The sequence below is a fragment of the Oncorhynchus mykiss genome, chromosome 19 (assembly GCF_013265735.2).
Source record: "Oncorhynchus mykiss isolate Arlee chromosome 19, USDA_OmykA_1.1, whole genome shotgun sequence".
Taxonomy (NCBI): domain Eukaryota; kingdom Metazoa; phylum Chordata; class Actinopteri; order Salmoniformes; family Salmonidae; genus Oncorhynchus; species Oncorhynchus mykiss.
The window spans coordinates 25,810,226-25,830,243 of NC_048583.1; the positions used below are offsets into that span (position 1 = coordinate 25,810,226).

At 42.2% G+C, this 20,018-nt stretch overlaps 1 protein-coding gene across 3 annotated transcripts in view; it reads right to left on the reverse strand.

Annotated features, from left to right (window-relative positions):
- Positions 1 to 15,564: 15,564 nt before the first annotated feature.
- ston2 (stonin 2) overlaps positions 15,565 to 20,018 on the reverse strand; it is a 50,284-nt gene continuing 45,830 nt past the window's right edge. For all 3 annotated transcript variants that reach the window (XM_036954498.1, XM_021573703.2, XM_021573706.2), the window contains one exon: positions 15,565 to 18,928. In XM_036954498.1, coding sequence (XP_036810393.1) covers positions 18,839 to 18,928 — 90 coding nt within the window. In that variant the 3' untranslated portion in view covers positions 15,565 to 18,838. The remainder of the gene's footprint in view (positions 18,929 to 20,018) is intronic.

The following is a 20,018-nucleotide window of genomic DNA, read 5'->3' on the forward strand; positions in this document are numbered from 1 at the left end:
GCCTATAACCTACGTTTGTGTAGAATGTTATTCTACATTTGTTTGGCTGGGTAATGAGAATCAGTCAGCTACAATTACAGTTGCCTAAACTTATAGTTACTCTGTTTCTGACCAAGTCTGTTTTTAATACTGAAAAATCAGATATGTTCCTTCTGACAAAATCACCACAATAAGCGAAGTAAAAACAGCTACAACCTTCCAAAATTTCCCCGGTAGCCAGGTGCCCAGTCATTTGGACTGCTTGTGAATTAAAAAATGTATTACTCTGACATTACTCTCCGTCCATTACCTTTCCTACAGTAAATAAGTTTATAATACACACTTTAGTTGTTAGAATCTTAATATCACAGACAGAACTGGTGTTACAGAAAATTTTAGTAGGGCATGTCATTTTTTATATGGTTTTCCCCATTGCCCTCCCTCTGCCAATAGTTGAAGATGCCTTGCCCAGTTGAAAATCACTCCGATAATTGCCTTAGAAGTGTACCTAACCTATACCGAAACAAATTTCACACATATAATAACAGATGAAATAAACAAAGTAGACTAAAGTATGATGGGAGAATGGATGAGTTGATGCGAGAGGGGAAGCGAACAATGCAAAATTATGTAATCACTATTCTAATTCTAATCTCAAAATGTTATGTACTCTATCAGTCTATTCTGGCCTACTTGGAATACACAGTGAGAGCGTGTGTAATTTACAATAGTAAGAAGACCAAGACGAATGGATGCACGTGTTAGCGTTGCTACAAAATCTGAATGAAAACAACTCCGATGGTGGGGAAGAAATGAATCATGATTTACATCTCTGGTGAGTATTCTTCTGATTCTGATCCTCAACCTGAACCTGTACCTCGGAGGCCTAAGTTCATAAAAGCCAGAACTGTGTGCACTGAGCAGGTGCTCACACCACCATCAAATGAAACAGTGAGACCAGTGAGCGAGGATGCCACCATTTGGAATAGAACAAGCCAGTGATAATTCTATGGGGTATTATCAGCACAAAATGTCATCACTGAGGGAGCAGTGCCTACATCTCGAGCAAGAAATTAATTCAGCAACGCACTCAACAGCTTTCGTTGTTCAGGCTATGTGACGTGGACATGCTCCAACTGATAATTGACTTTTTTGACTGCTGTCATATCAACACATATTCATAATGCCTTTATTGCTTTTGTGATGATTTTCACTATCAAGCACACTTAGCGTTTGTAATGATGTTTAGGCTACTGATGTTTTTCCAAATTTGACCGTGCATCTTGCAGACCGGGTTCCAACACCAATGCTTTCGGTTTCATAGTTGTAACAGGCACTCCGTAAATACAATTTATTGAACCTTTTATTTATTTATTATACATATATCCAGATCCAGATCCAACGGAATCGTTCTGGCGCCGGCCCTGGTAGTTTAGGTGTGTACTGTAGTAAAATGTTGGCTGATCGCTGACTACTGTGTGTCCTGCAGACATTCCTGCTGCTGATGATAATGATGATCTTGACACCAGATGTAGTAGTACAGAGCCTGTAAACCCATTGGATGAAAGCTTTCAGTCTGGAATAAGCTCAACATCATCTGATACACTAAACTGTCTACAAGACAAGTGCTCCAAAAACCTTTCGCAGCATCGCAGTCAGCTCTTTGGCACGGAGGAGAGGGGCTGTTAGTATACTCTTCTAACCTATGCACTCCATCGTTGGCAGTGCTTGTCTACTCAATAGCACAACTGTAGATGCTCATACACAACAATACAATATACAACATATATACAACAACATACTGTTTACAAGTCAAGCCCCCCCCTCACACTATTCACATATTTGCTAACAGCCTATATCAATGCCCCATTATTGACTCTGAGTGTAACAAAACACATACCAGTCTACTGTACCTTTTTTTGTTTACAGATGAACGTGGTTTATTGGACATCCTCATTATCAATCTTCATGTCTTACCAGGAGACTCGCAGTGCATAAATCTTCTGCAAGAGGTCAATGAAGTGGGTTGTGAAGAACATCGCCATAGCACCAAAGCCTGCTAAACCAGCTGCCATTACCCGACACAAGAGGCTCACCTGCTGAAGAACATTCAACCAACACTACATCCATATTCAGTTAAACTGATGCTGTAGTATTATATATGGTAGAACGCCTAATATGGTCACAACTGTACTGTATTGTGGTATAGATATTGCTAGCTGTTGTACATATGTACTGTAGTTAATGGTGTTTTATATCATATTTTAGAAGTATATTTACAAGTGACTAAATGATTGCAGCTGCATCAGAAACCAATGAAGTGCTGACTTCAACTTCTGGATAAATTCATTGTGATATTCATGACATGTATTTGGATAAACTAGCTTAAATCTGACTGCCAAAACAAATGATGCAGGTAGTTGGCGTATCATTTCAACTGAAACTTTGTTGGCAAATCAACATGTTTCAGTAAAACAGCAGATTAGTCTGTCAATATAGCAAATAAGAAGACATGTCTTGTATTCAAGACAAAGTTTTTTTTGTGAATGGCAGACATAAACAATCCATGTCTCAAGTCTTAAAAATCCTTCTCTAACCTGTCTCCTCCCCTTCGTCTGCACCGATTGAAATGGATTTAACAAGTGACATCAATAAGGGATCATAGCTTTCACCTGGATTCACCTGGTCAGTCTTACTGACACTTGTGGTGGCTTCGCGTGATGTATTGTTGTCGCTACCTTTTTGCCCTTTGTGCTGTTGTCTGTGCCTAACACTGTTTGTATACCATGTTTGTGTTGCTGCCATGTTGTGTCGCTACCGTGTTGTCATGTGTTGCTGCCATGCTGTGTTGTCGTCTTAGGTCTCTCTTTATGTAGTGTTGTGTGTGATGTCTCTCTTGTTGTGATGTGTCTTTTGACCAACTTTCATTAGATTTTTTTTACTCCCAGCTCCTGTCCCCGCAGGAGGCCATCATTGTAACTAAGAATTTGTTCTTAACTGACTTGCCTAGTTAATTAAATAAAAGGTTACTTTTTTTAATATAAATATCATGGAAAGAGCATGCTTCTAAATGTTTTGTATACTCAGTGTGCATTCAGTAGAAGAAAGCTATACTACTAACGCTTATAATAAATACAACAGTTCTACAAAGGGAATATGCTGTGTTTGTGTGGTGCCGTGAGGTGTTCGGAGTCACTTTTGATACAAGGGGAGATAGTTCCCATAACAACAATCACATCTCTTGAGAGTCATCAACTTATTTGTATCCAAGAGGTACTGGATAGTCTGTGAGAGAAAGATGAAAACGCTATTAGATATTCATGGGCAATCATTGTGTACTGTCTGTATTCCTACTATAGCAGCATTGTGTTAGAATATGAGACATCTGACAGACACATTCTAGCTAAATACAACACACAGGTATAATTACTCCAAGACTAAGATGAGTCATGAAGCCAAAGTCATTCCTTTACTCTCCACCATCAACACATTTATTCAGTTTTGCTGGATAAATGGTAGGCACTGAGGCGAGCTAGGCTAGTTGGTTAACTAGCTATAACGTTAGACTACAGTAGGTATAGCAAGCACAGCTGGCTAGCTAAACTTGGCTGTAGTGGTGTTAGCAAGCCCCGTTATGGCCGAATCGATCACCAAATTGTACTGTACTGAACAACAGTGCCTCGTGTCTGCCGACAGCAAAGCAACTTTGTCATTTGGCCTCCTGAGTATTTTCAGTATTTCGGCTCAAATACATTGCATTCAGAAAGTATTCAGACCCCTTGACTTTTCCACATTTTGTTATGTTACAGCCTTATTCTAAAATGGATTAAATTGTTTTTTCCCCGTCCTCAATCTACACACAATACCCCATAATGACGAAGCAAAAACAGGGTTCTAGAAATTGTAAAAAATTAAATATCACATTTACATAAGTATTCAGACCCTTTACTCAGTACTTTGTGAAACACCTTTGGCAGCAATTACAGCCTCAAGCTGACTATAGCATGCCTCTTGCAAAATTCGAAGATGCAGAAACGTGAGACCACGTGGCTGTTTTATGAAAATATGGCCAAGGAAACATTTCTGGTTGGTCTTTTTTTTTCTTTACAGAGAATGTTAAACAGTTAGGAAGGAAGAAACACGGGATTGGGTGAAGCAGCAGCAAATATGTTGAATGAGCAACTATTGAGCACGGAGAGACTAACAAGTTTGACGAAATGACCTTGTATCTTGGTCTAGTACAGCTATTTACTTTTGTAGCTCTTTGACAGGAGCACATTTTTGTAAGTAGTTATACATAATTATAAACTGGGTGGAACGAGCCCTGAATGCTGATTGGCTGACAGGCATTGTACAGTATATCAGACTTTATACCACGGGTATGACGAAGCATTTCTTTTTACTGCTCTAATTACGTTGGTAACCAGTATAATAGCAATAAGGCACCTCGGGGGTTGGTGGTCCGTGGCCAATATACCACGGCTAAGGGCTGTATCCAGGCACTCCGCGTTGCATCGTGCTTATGAACAGGCCTTAGCCATAGTATATTGGCCATATACCATACCCCCTCGGGCTGTATCGCTAAACTGTCCTCTCCAAGTATGGCTGGAATTTAGGCCGAAAGGATTTTGAGAAATGTCATTGGTTGACAATAGGGCCTATGACATTGGCCTATGTCTCGTCTTGCGCTGAGCAAATGGCAGCTCTCAACAACGATTGGAGAAGTGTTTAAAATCACCAGTACCACATCTTTGTGTTTATATACAGTTGAAGTCGGAAGTTTACATACACCTTAGCCAAATACATTTAAACTCAGTTTTTCACAATTCCTGATATTCATTCCTAGTAAAAATTCCCTGTCTTAGGTCAGTTAGGATCACCACTTTATTTTAAGAACATGAAATGTCAGAATAATAGTAGAGAGTGATTTATTTCAGCTTTTATTTCTTTCATCACATTCACAGTGGGTCAGAAGTTTACATACACTCAATTAGTATTTGGTGGCATTGCCTATAAATTGTTTAACTTGGGTCAAATGTTTCAGGTAGCCTTCCACAAGCTTCCCACAGTAAGTTGGATGAATTTTGGCCCATTCCTCCTGGCAGTTGGTGTAACTGAGTCAGGTTTGTCGGCCTCCTTGCTCGCACACGCTTTTTCAGTTCTGCCCACATATTTTCTATAGGGTTGAGGTCAATCAATCAATCAAATGTATTTAGAACTGATGTCACAAAGTGCTGTACAGAAACCCAGCCAAAACCCCATACAGCAAGCAATGCAGGTATAGAAGCAGGTCAGGGCTTTGTGATGGCTACTCCAATACCTTGACTTTGTTGTCCATAAGCCGTTTTGCCACAACTTTGGAAGTATGCTTGGGGTCATTGTTCAATTGGAAGACCCATTTGCGACCAAGCTTTAACTTCCTGACTGATGTCTTGAGATGTTGCTTCGATATATCCACATCATTTTCCTTCCTCATGTAGCCATCTATTTTGTGAAGTGCCCCAGCCCCTCCTGCAGCAAAGCACCCCCACAACATGATGCTGCCATCCCCACAACATGATGCTGCCATCCCGTGCTTCACAATTGGGAAGGTGAGCTTTGGCTTGCAAGCCTCCCATTTTTCCTTCAAACATAACAATGGTCATTATGGTCAAACAGTCCTATTTTTGTTTCATCAGACCAGAGGACATTTCTCCAAAAAGTACGATCGTTGTCCCCATGTGCAGTTGCACACTGTAGTCTGGCTTTTTTTATGGCGGTTTTGGAGCAGTGGCTTTTCCCTTGCTGAGCAGCCTTTCAGGTTATGTCGATATAGGACTCGTTTTACTGTGGATATAGATACTTTTGTACCTGTTTCCTCCGGCATCTTCACAATGTCCGTTGCTGTTGTTCTGGGATTGATTTGCACTTTTCACACCAAAGTATGTTCATCTCTAGGAGACAGAATGCATCTCCTTCCTGAACGTTATGATGGTTGCATGGTCCCATGGTGTTTATACTTGCGTACTATTGTTTGTACAGCTGAACGTGGTACCTTCAGGCTCTTGAAAATTGCTCCCAAGGATGAACCAGATTCGTGAAGGTCGATTTCTTTTGATTTTCCCATGATGTCAAGCAAAGAGGTACTGAGTTTGAAGTTAGACCTTGAAATAGAGTGCCTTGCGAAAGTATTTGGCCCCCTTGAACTTTGCGACCTTTTGCCACATTTCAGGCTTCAAACATAAAGATATAAAACTGTATTTTTTTTGTGAAGAATCAACAACAAGTAGGACACAATCATGAAGTGGAACGACATTTATTGGATATTTCAAACTTTTTTAACAAATCAAAAACTGAAAAATTGGGCTTGCAAAATTATTCAGCCCCCTTAAGTTAATACTTTGTAGCGCCACCTTTTGCTGCGATTACAGCTGTAAGTCGCTTGGGGTATGTCTCTATCAGTTTTGCACATCGAGAGACTGACATTTTTTCCCATTCCTCCTTGCAAAACAGCTCGAGCTCAGTGAGGTTGGATGGAGAGCATTTGTGAACAGCAGTTTTCAGTTCTTTCCACAGATTCTCGTTTGGATTCAGGTCTGGACTTTGACTTGGCCATTCTAACACCTGGATATGTTTATTTTTGAACCATTCCATTGTAGATTTTGCTTTATTTGGCTCCTTCCATCTTCCCATTAATTTTAACCATCTTCCCTGTCCCTGCTGAAGAAAAGAAGGCCCAAACCATGATGCTGCCACCACCATGTTTGACAGTGGGGATGGTGTGTTCAGTGTGATGAGCTGTGTTGCTTTTACGCCAAACATAACGTTTTGCATTGTTGGCAAAAAGTTCAATTTTGGTTTCATCTGACCAGAGCACTTTCTTCCACATGTTTGGTGTGTCTCCCAGGTGGCTTGTGGCAAACTTTAAACAAAACTTTTTATGGATATCTTTAAGAAATGGCTTTCTTCTTGCCACTCTTCCATAAAGGCCAGATTTGTGCAATATACGACTGATTGTTGTCCTATGGACAGAGTCTCCCACCTCAGCTGTAGATCTCTGCAGTTCATCCAGAGTGATCATGGGCCTCTTGGCTGCATCTCTGATCAGTCTTCTCCTTGTATGAGCTGAAAGTTTAGAGGGACGGCCAGGTCTTGGTAGATTTGCAGTGGTCTGATACTCCTTCCATTTCAATACTATCGCTTGCACAGTGCTCCTTGGGATGTTTAAAGCTTGGGAAATCTTTTTGTATCCAAATCCGGCTTTAAACTTCTTCACAACAGTATCTCGGACCTGCCTGGTGTGTTCCTTGTTCTTCATGATGCTCTCTGCGCTTTTAACGGACCTCTGAGACTATCACAGTGCAGGTGCATTTATACGGAGACTTGATTACACACAGGTGGATTGTATTTATCATCATTAGTCATTTAGGTCAACATTGGATCATTCAGAGATCCTCACTGAACTTCTGGAGAGAGTTTGCTGCACTGAAAGTAAAGGGGCTGAATAATTTTGCACGCCCAATTTTTCAGTTTTTGATTTGTTAAAAAAGTTTGAAATATCCAATAAATGCCGTTCCACTTCATGATTGTGTCCCACTTGTTGTTGATTCTTCATCAAAAAAATACAGTTTTATATATTTATGTTTGAAGCCTGAAATGTTCAAAAGGTCGCAAAGTTCAAGGGGGCCGAATACTTTCGCAAGGCACTGTACATCCACAGGTACACCTCCAATTAGCCTATCAGAAGCTTCTAAAGCCATGACATAATTTTCTGGAATTTTCCAAGCTGTTTAAAGGCACAGTCAATTTAGTGTATGTAAAAACTTCTGACCCACTGGAATTGTGATACATACATATAAGTGAAATAATCTGTCTGTTGGAAAAATGACTTAGGACATCTACCTTGTGCATGACACAACAGACTTGCCAAAACTATAGTTTGTTAACAAGAAATCTGTGGAGTGGTTGAAAAACAAGTTTTAATGACTCCAACCTAAGTGTATGTAAACTTCTGACTTCAACTAAATGTGAGAATGCTGTTCATTGACATTCAACACCATATAGTACCCACAAAGCTCATCACTAAGCTAAGGACCCTGGGACTAAACACCTCCCTCTGCAACTGGATCCTGGACTTCCTGATGAGCCACCCCATAACAACACGTCTGCAACACTGATCCTCAACACTGGGGCCCCTCAGGGGTATGTGCTTAGTCCCCTCCTGTACTCCCTGTTCACCCACGATTGCGTCGCCAAACACGACTCAAACACTATCATTAAGTTTGCTGACGACACAACAGTGGTAGGCCTGATCACCGACAATGATGAGACAGCCTATAGGGAGGTCGTCAGAGAACTGCCAGTGTGGTGCTAGGACAACAACCCCTCCCTCAATGTGAGCAAGACAAAGGAGCTGATCGTGGACTACAGGAAAAGAGGTGCCGAATAGGCCCCCATTAACATCGACAGGGCTGTAGTGGAGCAGGTCAAGAGTTTCAAGTTCCTTGGTGTCCACATCACCAACAAACTATCATGGTCCAAACACACCAAGACAGTCGTGAAGAGGGCACGACAACACCTTTTCCCCCTCAGGAGACTGAAAAGATTTGGATTGGGTCCCCAGATGCTCAAAAAGTTCTACAGCTGCACCACTGTTTGCATCACCACCTGGTATGGCAACTGCTCGTTATCTGACCGTTAGGTGCAACAAAGGGTAGTGCATACGGCCCAGTACATCTCTGGGGCCAAGCTTCCTGTCATCGAGGATCTATAGACTAGGCGGCGTCAGATGAACGCCCAAAAAATTGTCAGAGACTACAGTCACCCAAGTCATAGACTGTTTTCTCTGCTACCGCACGGCAAGCGGTACCGGAGCACCAAGTCTAGGACCAAAAGGATTCTTAACAGCTTCTACCCGCAAGCCATAAGACTGCTGAACAATTAACTAAATGGCCCCCGGATTTTTCACATTGACACCCCCTCATTTGTTTTTTTACACTGCTGCTACTCACCATTTGTTATCTATGCATAGTCACTTCACCTCTAACTACATGTACAAATTACCTCGACTAACCTGTACCACCGCACATTGACCGGTACCGGTATTTAGCCTCGCTATTGTTATTTTATGATGTTACTTTATCTTATCTGGTAAATATTTTCTTAACTCTTTGTGGAACTGCACTGTTGGTTAAGAGCTTGTAAGTAAGCATTTCACTGTAAGGTCTACACATGTATTCGGCGCATGTGACAAATAAAAGTTAGACTTCGTTCCATTCATCCCTTTCCAATGACCCCGTCCTCCTATAGCTCCTCCCACTAGCCTCCTTTGGTAAAATAACAACCTAGGTGTTGAAAGATCTGGGGTGTAATCATTATGGAAACCGTTTACAGTTTAACAACCAAACGGAAGCAAACTGAGCCAAACAATAGTTTCTATTGGAAAAATTCAGGTAGGTCCCTCTTCGTTTCGTTCCATTTGCTTCCGTTTAAGAAACGTTTTGCAACAGAATTGGCGTAATGAATACATGCATGTGTCAGCAACGCCTGGGCAGATGAATGCGCCCTATAAAATACAAGATTGGGCTTGAAGAGTTTCTCACAGGACTGACCGTTTGCTTGCTGGTAGTTCCCTCTAGTGGCCAGGCCTTGCCATGACTGGGGAAACTGCCAGACTAAATATACAGTATATTGTTTATCTCGCACTGTTGCTTGTAGGCCCAATTCAAGTTACCTATTTATTCATGTTCAGATGAGAGCTCACATTTGTACGTATTAGCGATAGTGGTTCTTTGCACTCATGGTTTGACCATGTCATTAAGTTAACTTATTTTGCCTAAAACACACTGTGTAGTAACATCTATCCATGGCAGCTTGACAGTCCCCACATAAAAGGAAACAAGCAGCATGGAGGCCTCACAGAGCAAACACAGCAGGGTTGTTTAAAACATATTTTAAAAGGTGTGATGGCTCTATAACATAGTACATCTGGGGAGTGCACCAAATCAGAGTTGGATGTATTCACCCTTCCATTTACACAAACATTACTGAGAAAAATACATACATTCAAATACAGCCTCTCAGCAATCTCGGATAAAGCACATTTGGAGTTCTTCATAGCTGGCAATGGTGAAGATGATGTCGATCTGAGTAATACCTTGCTATACCTAAGTCAAAACAGTCACTAAACCTAATGGAACAAATATTGACACCGGAACACCTGTAGGTCTTATCAATTATCCAATAGTAAACATGTTTTCACACAGGTTGATGTTTCCTTGGGTAATCGTTTAATCAGTCAGAGAAGGAGAAACGTTACATAACCATATCAAGCCTATTATAGAAAGCATTTTGAATTATGGTGCTGACACTCTGGGGACGCAATTTTCAGCGGGTTTGTTTTCCAAGGACACAGCGAGGGGCAAATTAACGTGACCGACCCTGCAAGGGCTAACAGCGGACTGACTAAAGGGGCTGCAAATTCACCGGATAGTGCAATATTTGGAATCATTGGACTTAAATACAGTGACATTTTATTTTAAGAGAAACTCATGTTGAATGGTTCGGACATTAAGATTCGCCTGGTGCGTTGTAAAAAGATGAGTTTTGTCTGATGGGTGTTTCGGGGATGTACGTTACCGTATTCACATAGTATCGGCGTCACTTTTTGTCAAGAAAGTAACTATCTCCAGTCGTGAAACTTGGACATCCCCAAGCTGCAAAGTAACCAATCGAAAGGGAGTATGAAGACAATTAGTTTAGCTTCAGGTAACCGCGTGTGTAATCAAGATAATTGGTTTCTAGGACCACTATCAAAATGCATAGTTATCGGTCTGGTGGACAATGATAGTTTTACAGGATCATATAATAAGAATCCTTTGAACTTCAAACATTATCATTTGGAATTCATGGCTATGTATGGAGACGGACAACAGTTTTGAAGCAAACCATTCCAGCCAGATGATGGTTCAGGATCATCAGTGCGTTCATTTTAACAATTGGCCTTGGCTTCAAGGAAACACTTAAAGGATCAAGCATTGGCTATTGATAGGTCAGACTTCTTGCATGGTTATGCTTTGAATGCTTTCAACTTTACACCAGACGAGGAGTGTGGACAACAACTCTCCTTGATCAAGTCAGGAAATGTTCGAGTTGAGGTTTAGACAACCCGTTCCACATACACAATATATACAAAAGTATGAAGACACCCCTTCAAATTAGTGGATTTGGCTATTTCAGCGACATCTGTAGCTGACAGGTATATAAAATCGAGCACACAGCCATGCAATCTCCATAGACAAACATTGGCAGTAGAATGGCCTTACTGAAGAGCTCAGTGACTTTCAACGTGGCACCTTCAAATTTCTGACCTGGCCATCTGTAAGTGCTGTTATTGTGAGCTGGAAACGTCTAGGAGCAACAACGGCTCAGCCGCGAAGTGGTAGGCCACACAATCTCACAGAACGGGATTGCTGAGTGCTAAAGCGCGTAGAGTGTAGAAATCGTCAGTCCTCAGTTCCAACACCCACTATCGTGTTCCAAACTGACTTTGGAAGCAATGTCAGCACAAGAACTGTTCATTGGGAGCTTCATGAAATGGGTTTCCATGGCCGAGCAGCCGCACACATGCCTAAGATCACCATGCGCAAATGCCAAGCGTCGGCTGGAGTGGTGTAAAGCTCAGCGCCATTGGATTCTAGAGCAGTGGAAACAGGTTCTCTGAAGTGATTAGTCACACCTTCTGGCAGTCCAACGGCCGAATCTGGGTGTGGCGGATGCCTGGAGAACTCTACCCTCCCCAATGCATAGTGCCAACGGTAAAGTTTGATGGAGGAGGAGGAATTATGGTCTGGGGCTTCATTTTGGAATGAGATGTTCACATACTTTTTGTCATGTAGTGTATTTCCTGAGCTTTCCAATATCTCCTAGATATAAGACAGACACTTCTTATGATACATTTTTTTTTGCCATTTATGAATGTGTTATTCATTGTGTTTCTCTGGGCTATCGTAGTAAAGGCCCAATTCAATATCCCCTCCCCCAACCTCCTAGACTCACAGGGGTTAAGAGATGTGCAAAGATTGGTAGAATCTTATTTAAAAAAATATTCACAGCTGTAATGGTCGCCAAAGGTGTTCCACCAAATATTAACTCTGGGTGTGAAGACATACGCAATCAATAAGTATTCATGTTTTATTTTATATTAATTAGGACATTTTTCTAAACCGTGATGATTGTGCAAGGGGTTTGTAGACTTTCACTAGCGACTGTATTTAACCTATTAGTGTATTTGTATGGGACCATGCTCATGTGGATATTTAATATTCTAGACACGTGGAGTCTATAATTTGCAACCTGACCAGCTCTGCCAAAACTCAGCGATCCAAGGAGGTCCTTTGGGACACCTTCAACCCTTGTGAGGTCGTGATGAGCCTGGGGTTCATGCAGGTGTTGGTGGTCAGCCTGCTAGCCGTCCTTGCTAACCTCCTGGTCCTGTTCATCCTGCTGACCAGCCATGACAAATCATCCACTTCCCACCTATGCAACCTTGCCTTGGCAGTTCTCCACATGGGCGTGTACCTCCTGCTCACATCATCTGTGGACCTCTACATGCGCTCCCAGTACCACCACTACGCCATCGACTGACGCCGGCTGCCAATTGGCCAGGGCGCTCACAGTGTTCGCCAGCGAGCTGTCAGTCTACACGCTGACCGCCATGTAGCGGTGCTAATGCTAGCTGGCTGTCTGCTGTGCCTGGTGTTAGCTACAAGAGAGTTATCGGTCTGCTCATGGACACAGACTCGACCGCCCGCCATGGTCTACATGGTAGCCCTGCTTGCGCAGAATGTGTTGGCGTTTGTGGTGTGTGCGTGTGCTACGTTCACATCGTTCACAAACATATGGCCGTGCACATCTTCAATTTGTGTCTGGTGCCCATCTCCTTCTATGGACTCTCTAAAAGTTCAGAAAGAGCAGTCTCTATTGATGGTACTTGTTCATTCAGGTTAGATCCAACAAGCTCTTCTCAAGTAGTTCCCTCATGCATCTCTCTAATGGTTTTTGGTCTCCCCCTTCCTCTGCCTTCCACAGGGATGTCCTGATACTGCTGAGCCGTGTGGGTCTGTGTTAACACCAGGCCCAGCTCTAACGAGGAGCACAGCGCGTCATGGGCAACTCCGCTGGGGGCAAGAGGAGCAAAGGGGTCCCCCGTCCTGGAACCCAAATCCTGGCGCTCCTCAGAAGCAGAGAACGTAGACACACCAAGGAGCAGGTCATCGAACTGGAGGAATCCAAGGTGTTGCCACGCACCAGGGAGAATGAGAACCACAGCCGAGAGAGGCTGGATTCTATTGGTTCTCCAGTTGATTGGGGGCGGTGGTTCCCGAACCTCGTACTATGGATGACCCGGTAAAACAACCTATTTCACTGCCGGTATGACAATAAAACATTTTTTTATTTTTATGATGACCAACCAGTTTGTAAATGTTGAATTGAGGAATCAGATTTGACAATAGAAATAATTTATACAGTGCCTTGCGAAAGTATTCGGCCCCCTTGAACTTTGCGACCTTTTGCCACATTTCAGGCTTCAAACATAAAGATATAAAACTGTATTTTTTTGTGAAGAATCAACAACAAGTGGGACACAATCATGAAGTGGAACGACATTTATTGGATATTTCAAACTTTTTTAACAAATCAAAAACTGAAAAATTGGGCGTGCAAAATTATTCAGCCCCTTTACTTTCAGTGCAGCAAACTCTCTCCAGAAGTTCAGTGAGGATCTCTGAATGATCCAATGTTGACCTAAATGACTAATGATGATAAATACAATCCACCTGTGTGTAATCAAGTCTCCGTATAAATGCACCTGCACTGTGATAGTCTCAGAGGTCCGTTAAAAGCGCAGAGAGCATCATGAAGAACAAGGAACACACCAGGCAGGTCCGAGATACTGTTGTGAAGAAGTTTAAAGCCGGATTTGGATACAAAAAGATTTCCCAAGCTTTAAACATCCCAAGGAGCACTGTGCAAGCGATAATATTGAAATGGAAGGAGTATCAGACCACTGCAAATCTACCAAGACCTGGCCGTCCCTCTAAACTTTCAGCTCATACAAGGAGAAGACTGATCAGAGATGCAGCCAAGAGGCCCATGATCACTCTGGATGAACTGCAGAGATCTACAGCTGAGGTGGGAGACTCTGTCCATAGGACAACAATCAGTCGTATATTGCACAAATCTGGCCTTTATGGAAGAGTGGCAAGAAGAAAGCCATTTCTTAAAGATATCCATAAAAAGTTGCGTTTAAAGTTTGCCACAAGCCACCTGGGAGACACACCAAACATGTGGAAGAAGGTGCTCTGGTCAGATGAAACCAAAATTGAACTTTTTGGCAACAATGCAAAACGTTATGTTTGGTGCAACACAGCTGAACACACCATCCCCACTGTCAAACATGGTGGTGGCAGCATCATGGTTTGGGCCTGCTTTTCTTCAGAAGGGACAGGGAAGATGGTTGAAATTGATGGGAAGATGGATGGAGCCAAATACAGGACCATTCTGGAAGAAAACCTGATGGAGTCTGCAAAAGACCTGAGACTGGGATGGAGATTTGTCTTCCAACAAGACAATGATCCAAAACATAAAGCAAAATCTACAATGGAATGGTTCAAAAATAAACATATCCAGGTGTTAGAATGGCCAAGTCAAAGTCCAGACCTGAATCCAATCGAGAATCTGTGGAAAGAACTGAAAACTGCTGTTCACAAATGCTCTCCATCCAACCTCACTGAGCTCGAGCTGTTTTGCAAGGAGGAATGGGAAAAAAATTCAATCTCTCGATGTGCAAAACTGATAGAGACATACCCCAAGCGACTTACAGCTGTAATCGCAGCAAAAGGTGGCGCTACAAAGTATTAACTTAAGGGGGCTGAATAATTTTGCACGCCCAATTTTTCAGTTTTTGATTTGTTAAAAAAGTTTGAAATATCCAATAAATGTCGTTCCACTTCATGATTGTGTCCCACTTGTTGTTGATTCTTCACAAAAAAATACAGTTTTATATCTTTATATTTGAAGCCTGAAATGTGGCAAAAGGTCGCAAAGTTCAAGGGGGCCGAATACTTTCGCAAGGCACTGTATCTTGTGCAATTTGTTTTATTCATGTTGCATATAGAACTTCTGAGTTGACTGGAACTGGACTAGAATGGAACTGAAGCAGGTAACCAAGTGGGGCGACAGGTAGCCTAGTGGGGCGACAGGTAGCCTAGTTGAGCGACAGGTGGCCTAGTGGTTAGAGCGGTGGGCCAGTAACCGAAACGCTGCTTGATCAAATCCCCCGAGCTGACAAGGTAAAAATCTGTCTCTGAACAAGGCAGTTAACCCACTGTTCCCCGGTAGGCCGTCATTGTAAATAAGAAGAAAATGTCGCTACCCACAGATTGTGTGAGGAACAATGCAACAGAGAACAAAGCAACAGCAGAGAAAGGAATTCGCAAGAATTGCTAGTGTGTATTCTAGGATTGTCGAAACTGTCTGTTGTGTGTTAGTGATATTTTGTTTTGCAGGGCCTCCTGGAGTTAGTAAAAAAAAAAAAAGCAATACTCAAAAGAGAAAAATATATTTAATTCCTTTTTCCAGTTAAAGTATCATTTTCAGCAAATATACCTCTAGCATTCTTGAGTACTCCAATTGGATCTGTCAAAGGTACAGATCTTATCCATCTAGTGTTGCAGAATGGATTATTTACAGGTTGCAGCTAATGATATAAACAGTTGCCATGTACGGAACACAAAACCATGTTACCAAAATAGACTAATCCCATGACCCACAATGCATCTTTTTAGATACACAGAAGCAGAGCACAGTCATATTTTGTCATAAAGAATAAAAATAACAATGTTGTTGTTGTTATTTTTCTAAGGAGTTCAAGTTTTCTTGGAAAACCATTGAAATGTACTGGGCTTATACAACAGGCTTTTCTTCGAAAATCAAATTAGGTCTCAAAAGAGGTCTAGATATCTTGAGCTTGAAAACATATTTTCAAATGTTCTATTGTATATGATTTTCTGGACTAGTTTCCCATCCAGATCTGGATTTACCCATTTCCATGTTTTTTTTTTCTTTTTTTCTCAGAGATGGTAAACTAGGTAACCCAGATCCCGTTAAGACCTATTTTCTAACATTCCACTCACTTGACAAAATTTTACATGAAAAACTTGTTAATCATCTAGAAGAAAAAATATATAAACTATTCACTCTCTATATAATTACAATGAATTATTTCATGTTTCCTCGCTACAAGAACACATTGTGCATTGTCCTAAACAACAACAACCACCCCCCCCCTTATCAGTACATTTGTTGAGTTTGATTTATTGTGCTGTTCGAGAACAAAATTCCCTCTAAGGGACGTTTTGAGATGCTTCAAGTAAGGGCCATTTTCAGAAAGAAGCATTTTTTTGCACAAAATGTACCAACTGAACGACAACAGTGACCTACAATTGTGACCAACTACACAACGGAGCAGCTAGAAAAAAATGGACATCAGTGTTTAGACCTGCAGATGATGTCCATTGCAGAATAGTTGTGTTTTGTACATACAGTATCTTGTTCACATTGAGTCAATGTTAGTAATACGGATGGATGCACATTGTACATGTAAAGCACATTTATAAAAACAAAAAATGTATTTCAAAAAAATAAAAATGCTGCAGTTTCCAAGTACAGCCAAAATAGCCAAACTACAGTATGTTGTCATTAGCGTATTAGAACTCTGCATCATCATCATCACCAATTGCAGTATTGACTGTTGTTAACTCACGGAAAGATTGGTTAAGACGACTATGTGAAATGACAGGACCGAAGTACCTGTAAGACCTTTTGGAAGAACCTTCAACTTTGCGAGAGAGAAAAAGCAGAAAGCATTTATGCTTACCTAACACCTGACTGAACACAAGAGCATTCAGTCGAATACTGAAGAGCATTCAGTCGAATACTGAACCAACACTGACACGGGGGGGGGGCATATTGAAGAGCCATTTTGTCTCTACTATGTAAACTAATGTAAGCCTCTTAAATCTATTGATTGAGAATTGTGTGGAAGGTCAATGAACACTGAAGCAAACACGTACTGTAGAAGCACATTAGCTAGTGCTTCGATTAGCCTCAAGAGTGCATGAAATCCACTAAGACTGTAATGACTGTACTCCTGGCACTTATTTCACTTATCTCAATGTCCTGGTTTACTGAAATGCCAGGCTTTACAATGTCAGACTAATCCCCATCATACCGCAATATTTGACTCTCACAGACAATCATCTGTTCTGCGCAATGCATTTCTATCTGAACGATCTGTAACGTTGCCCTTGCTGTACCCCAACGGGGTAAGACCACAAGGCCAAGCCGATCCACTCACAATAAATGAATCATCATATAAAACTAATACCTCAGTAAGACTAGTCTTCCCAAATCAGCATTTTTAAGAAAATAAACAAATGAACAAAGCAAGATCCTTAACTAGCCTCCAGTCTAATGAGTTTCCCTAATCTACAACTAGTCTAAGTCCAGTCTATATCCAGTTTACATCTAGTCATATCCAGTCTACGACTAGTTTAAGTAGAGTATATCCAGTTTACATCTAGTCATATCCATTCTACAACCAGTTTAGTCCAGTTTATATCTAGTCTACAACAAAGCAGAATCTACACTCACCGACCAGTTTATTAGGTACACCCATATAGTACCGGGTCGGACCCCCCTTTGCCTCCAGAACAGCCTGAATTATTTGGGGAATTCTACAAGGTCTCGGAAACATTCCACAGGGATGTTGGTCCATGTGGACGCGATGGCATCACGCAGTTGCTGCAGATTGGATGGCGGTATATTCATGCTGTGAACAGTCCGTTCCATCTCATCCCAAAGATGCTCTATTGGGTTGAGGTCTGGGGACTGACTCTAGGCCCACTCAAGTAAACTGAACTCACTATCATGTTCCAGGAAATGATTTTCCACTCCTCAATTGTCCAGTGTTGGTGATTGCGTGCCCACTGGAGCGGATTCCTCTTGTTTTTAGCTGATAGGAGTGGAACCCGGCGTGGTCGTCTGCTGCAATAGCCCATCCATGACAAGGACTGACGAGTTGTGCGTTCCGAGATGCCGTTCTGCTCACCGCTGTTGTACTGCGCCGTTATTTGCCTCATTGTGGCCCGCCTGTTAACTTGCACAATTCTTGCTGATTCCTTCAAACTCTTTGATCAACAAGCTGTTTTTGTCCACAGGACTGCTGCTGACTGGATGTTTTTTGTTTGTCGCCCCATTCTCTGTAAACCCTAGATACTGTTGTGCGTGAAAAGCCCAGGAGGCTGGACGTTTCTGAGAAACTGGAACCGGCGTGCCTGGCACCGTCGATCATAATACACTCAAAGTTGCTTAGGTCACTTGTTTTGCCCATTCTAACAATCAACTGAACAGTAACTGAATGCCTGCTTTATATAGCAAGCCATGGCCACGTGACTCACTGTCTGTAGGAGCGATCCATGTTTGTGAATGGGATGGTGTACCTAATAAATTGTCCATTGGCAGTACATCTAGTCATACCAGTCCACGACCCGTCTATAACCAGTTGGTCTAGTGTAGATCTAGTCTATGTCCAGTCTACGACCACTAGACCCATTCTATGTCAAGTTGATGTCCTATCGAGAATCAGTTATGTCCAGTGTACATTCAGTCTACATCCAATCTATGCACAAACATCAGCCAACTAGTCCTCCGGTACAGTTCTTCAAAGTGCAAAAAGTGACTTTTCTCCCTTCTCCTGTGAAAAAAGCAGTCATCAAATCCTCCCGCCCTCCCTACATCCGTCTGTCTGTGTGTGTGTTCACTGCTGTGCACATTCTCCAGGCTGGTCCTGGTCCAGTGTAGGGCTGCTGCTCTCTGAGAGGCCGCCTGTCTTCTGTTCTATAGGCACCTGGGGGACAGGAGGGGCGACATGATCAGAAAGGCAAAAAACACAAGGACACCTATGGAGGCCTACTGCTTATAAGCACTAAAAATCTCCATAGATCTGTTGTGGAGTCTCAAAACAAGAACTGCAATGCAGCTTGTCCCTGTGCTCGTCTCAGCTGTATGTGGGATGTGTGCTGTCTGGGGGGGGGGGGGTTGAGAACGGAACAGAAGACACATTTCCATTGTTTGCTGTAACTAAATGGACATAGAGTTGTGTTGTATTGTATTAGAACAGTGAGAGATCAGTGAGCAATACGGTCTACTTAAATGAAGGTGCAATTGTCTTTGGCCACAAGGTGGCGATCATAGCCCGTACAGTGAGATCAGTGATGAGACAGATAAATAGTATGCTACATTCCCACACACAATCAAGGCAATCCATCTATGTCTCCGTTTAGAGAAGAGAGAAGTCGGAGGTTGCGGAAGGTCTGAGCAGAGGTTAGTGGCGTAGCGCTGCCTACCACGTAAATCAGGTTGATCTGGTGAGGTGTCGACCCTGGCTGATGCCTTGGCTTGACCTGGATGTAGATATAGATCCCCGGGTTGGACTCGGCTCTGGCTAGCCACGCTAGTTATAGGACCACTAGTAGCTGATCCTTGCCAGCTGTCATCTGTCTAACGCTCAACTGTGCTCTTGAAGCATTCTACTAAGCGTACACGTGGGAATTAACCTGTTACACACAGTCTCTACAATGTACTTTATATTAACCAATGAGAAGGATATTGACCTTAAAAATCTTTCATTTGAAATGGTCCTTGTGATCTAAAATACTTCTAGGAGAACCGAACCACTGCTATTATTACTACTATAGTGTAGCTCACTGTATAATAACATGGCTATCCTGCTATTGTGCTGTATTGTGCTGTGCGTCTCTGAGTACGAGCGCTAACCTATAATCAGTTTAGCCTTATAGATCATTATGAATAAGACTATAAGGACAGATCCTAGATCAGCACTCCTACTCTCCTCAATGCTTTGTGAATACAGGCCCTGCGTTAAATTGTTGTTTGTGTTGATCTGCAGCAACTGTGCCGACTACCGTGTTAGCTAC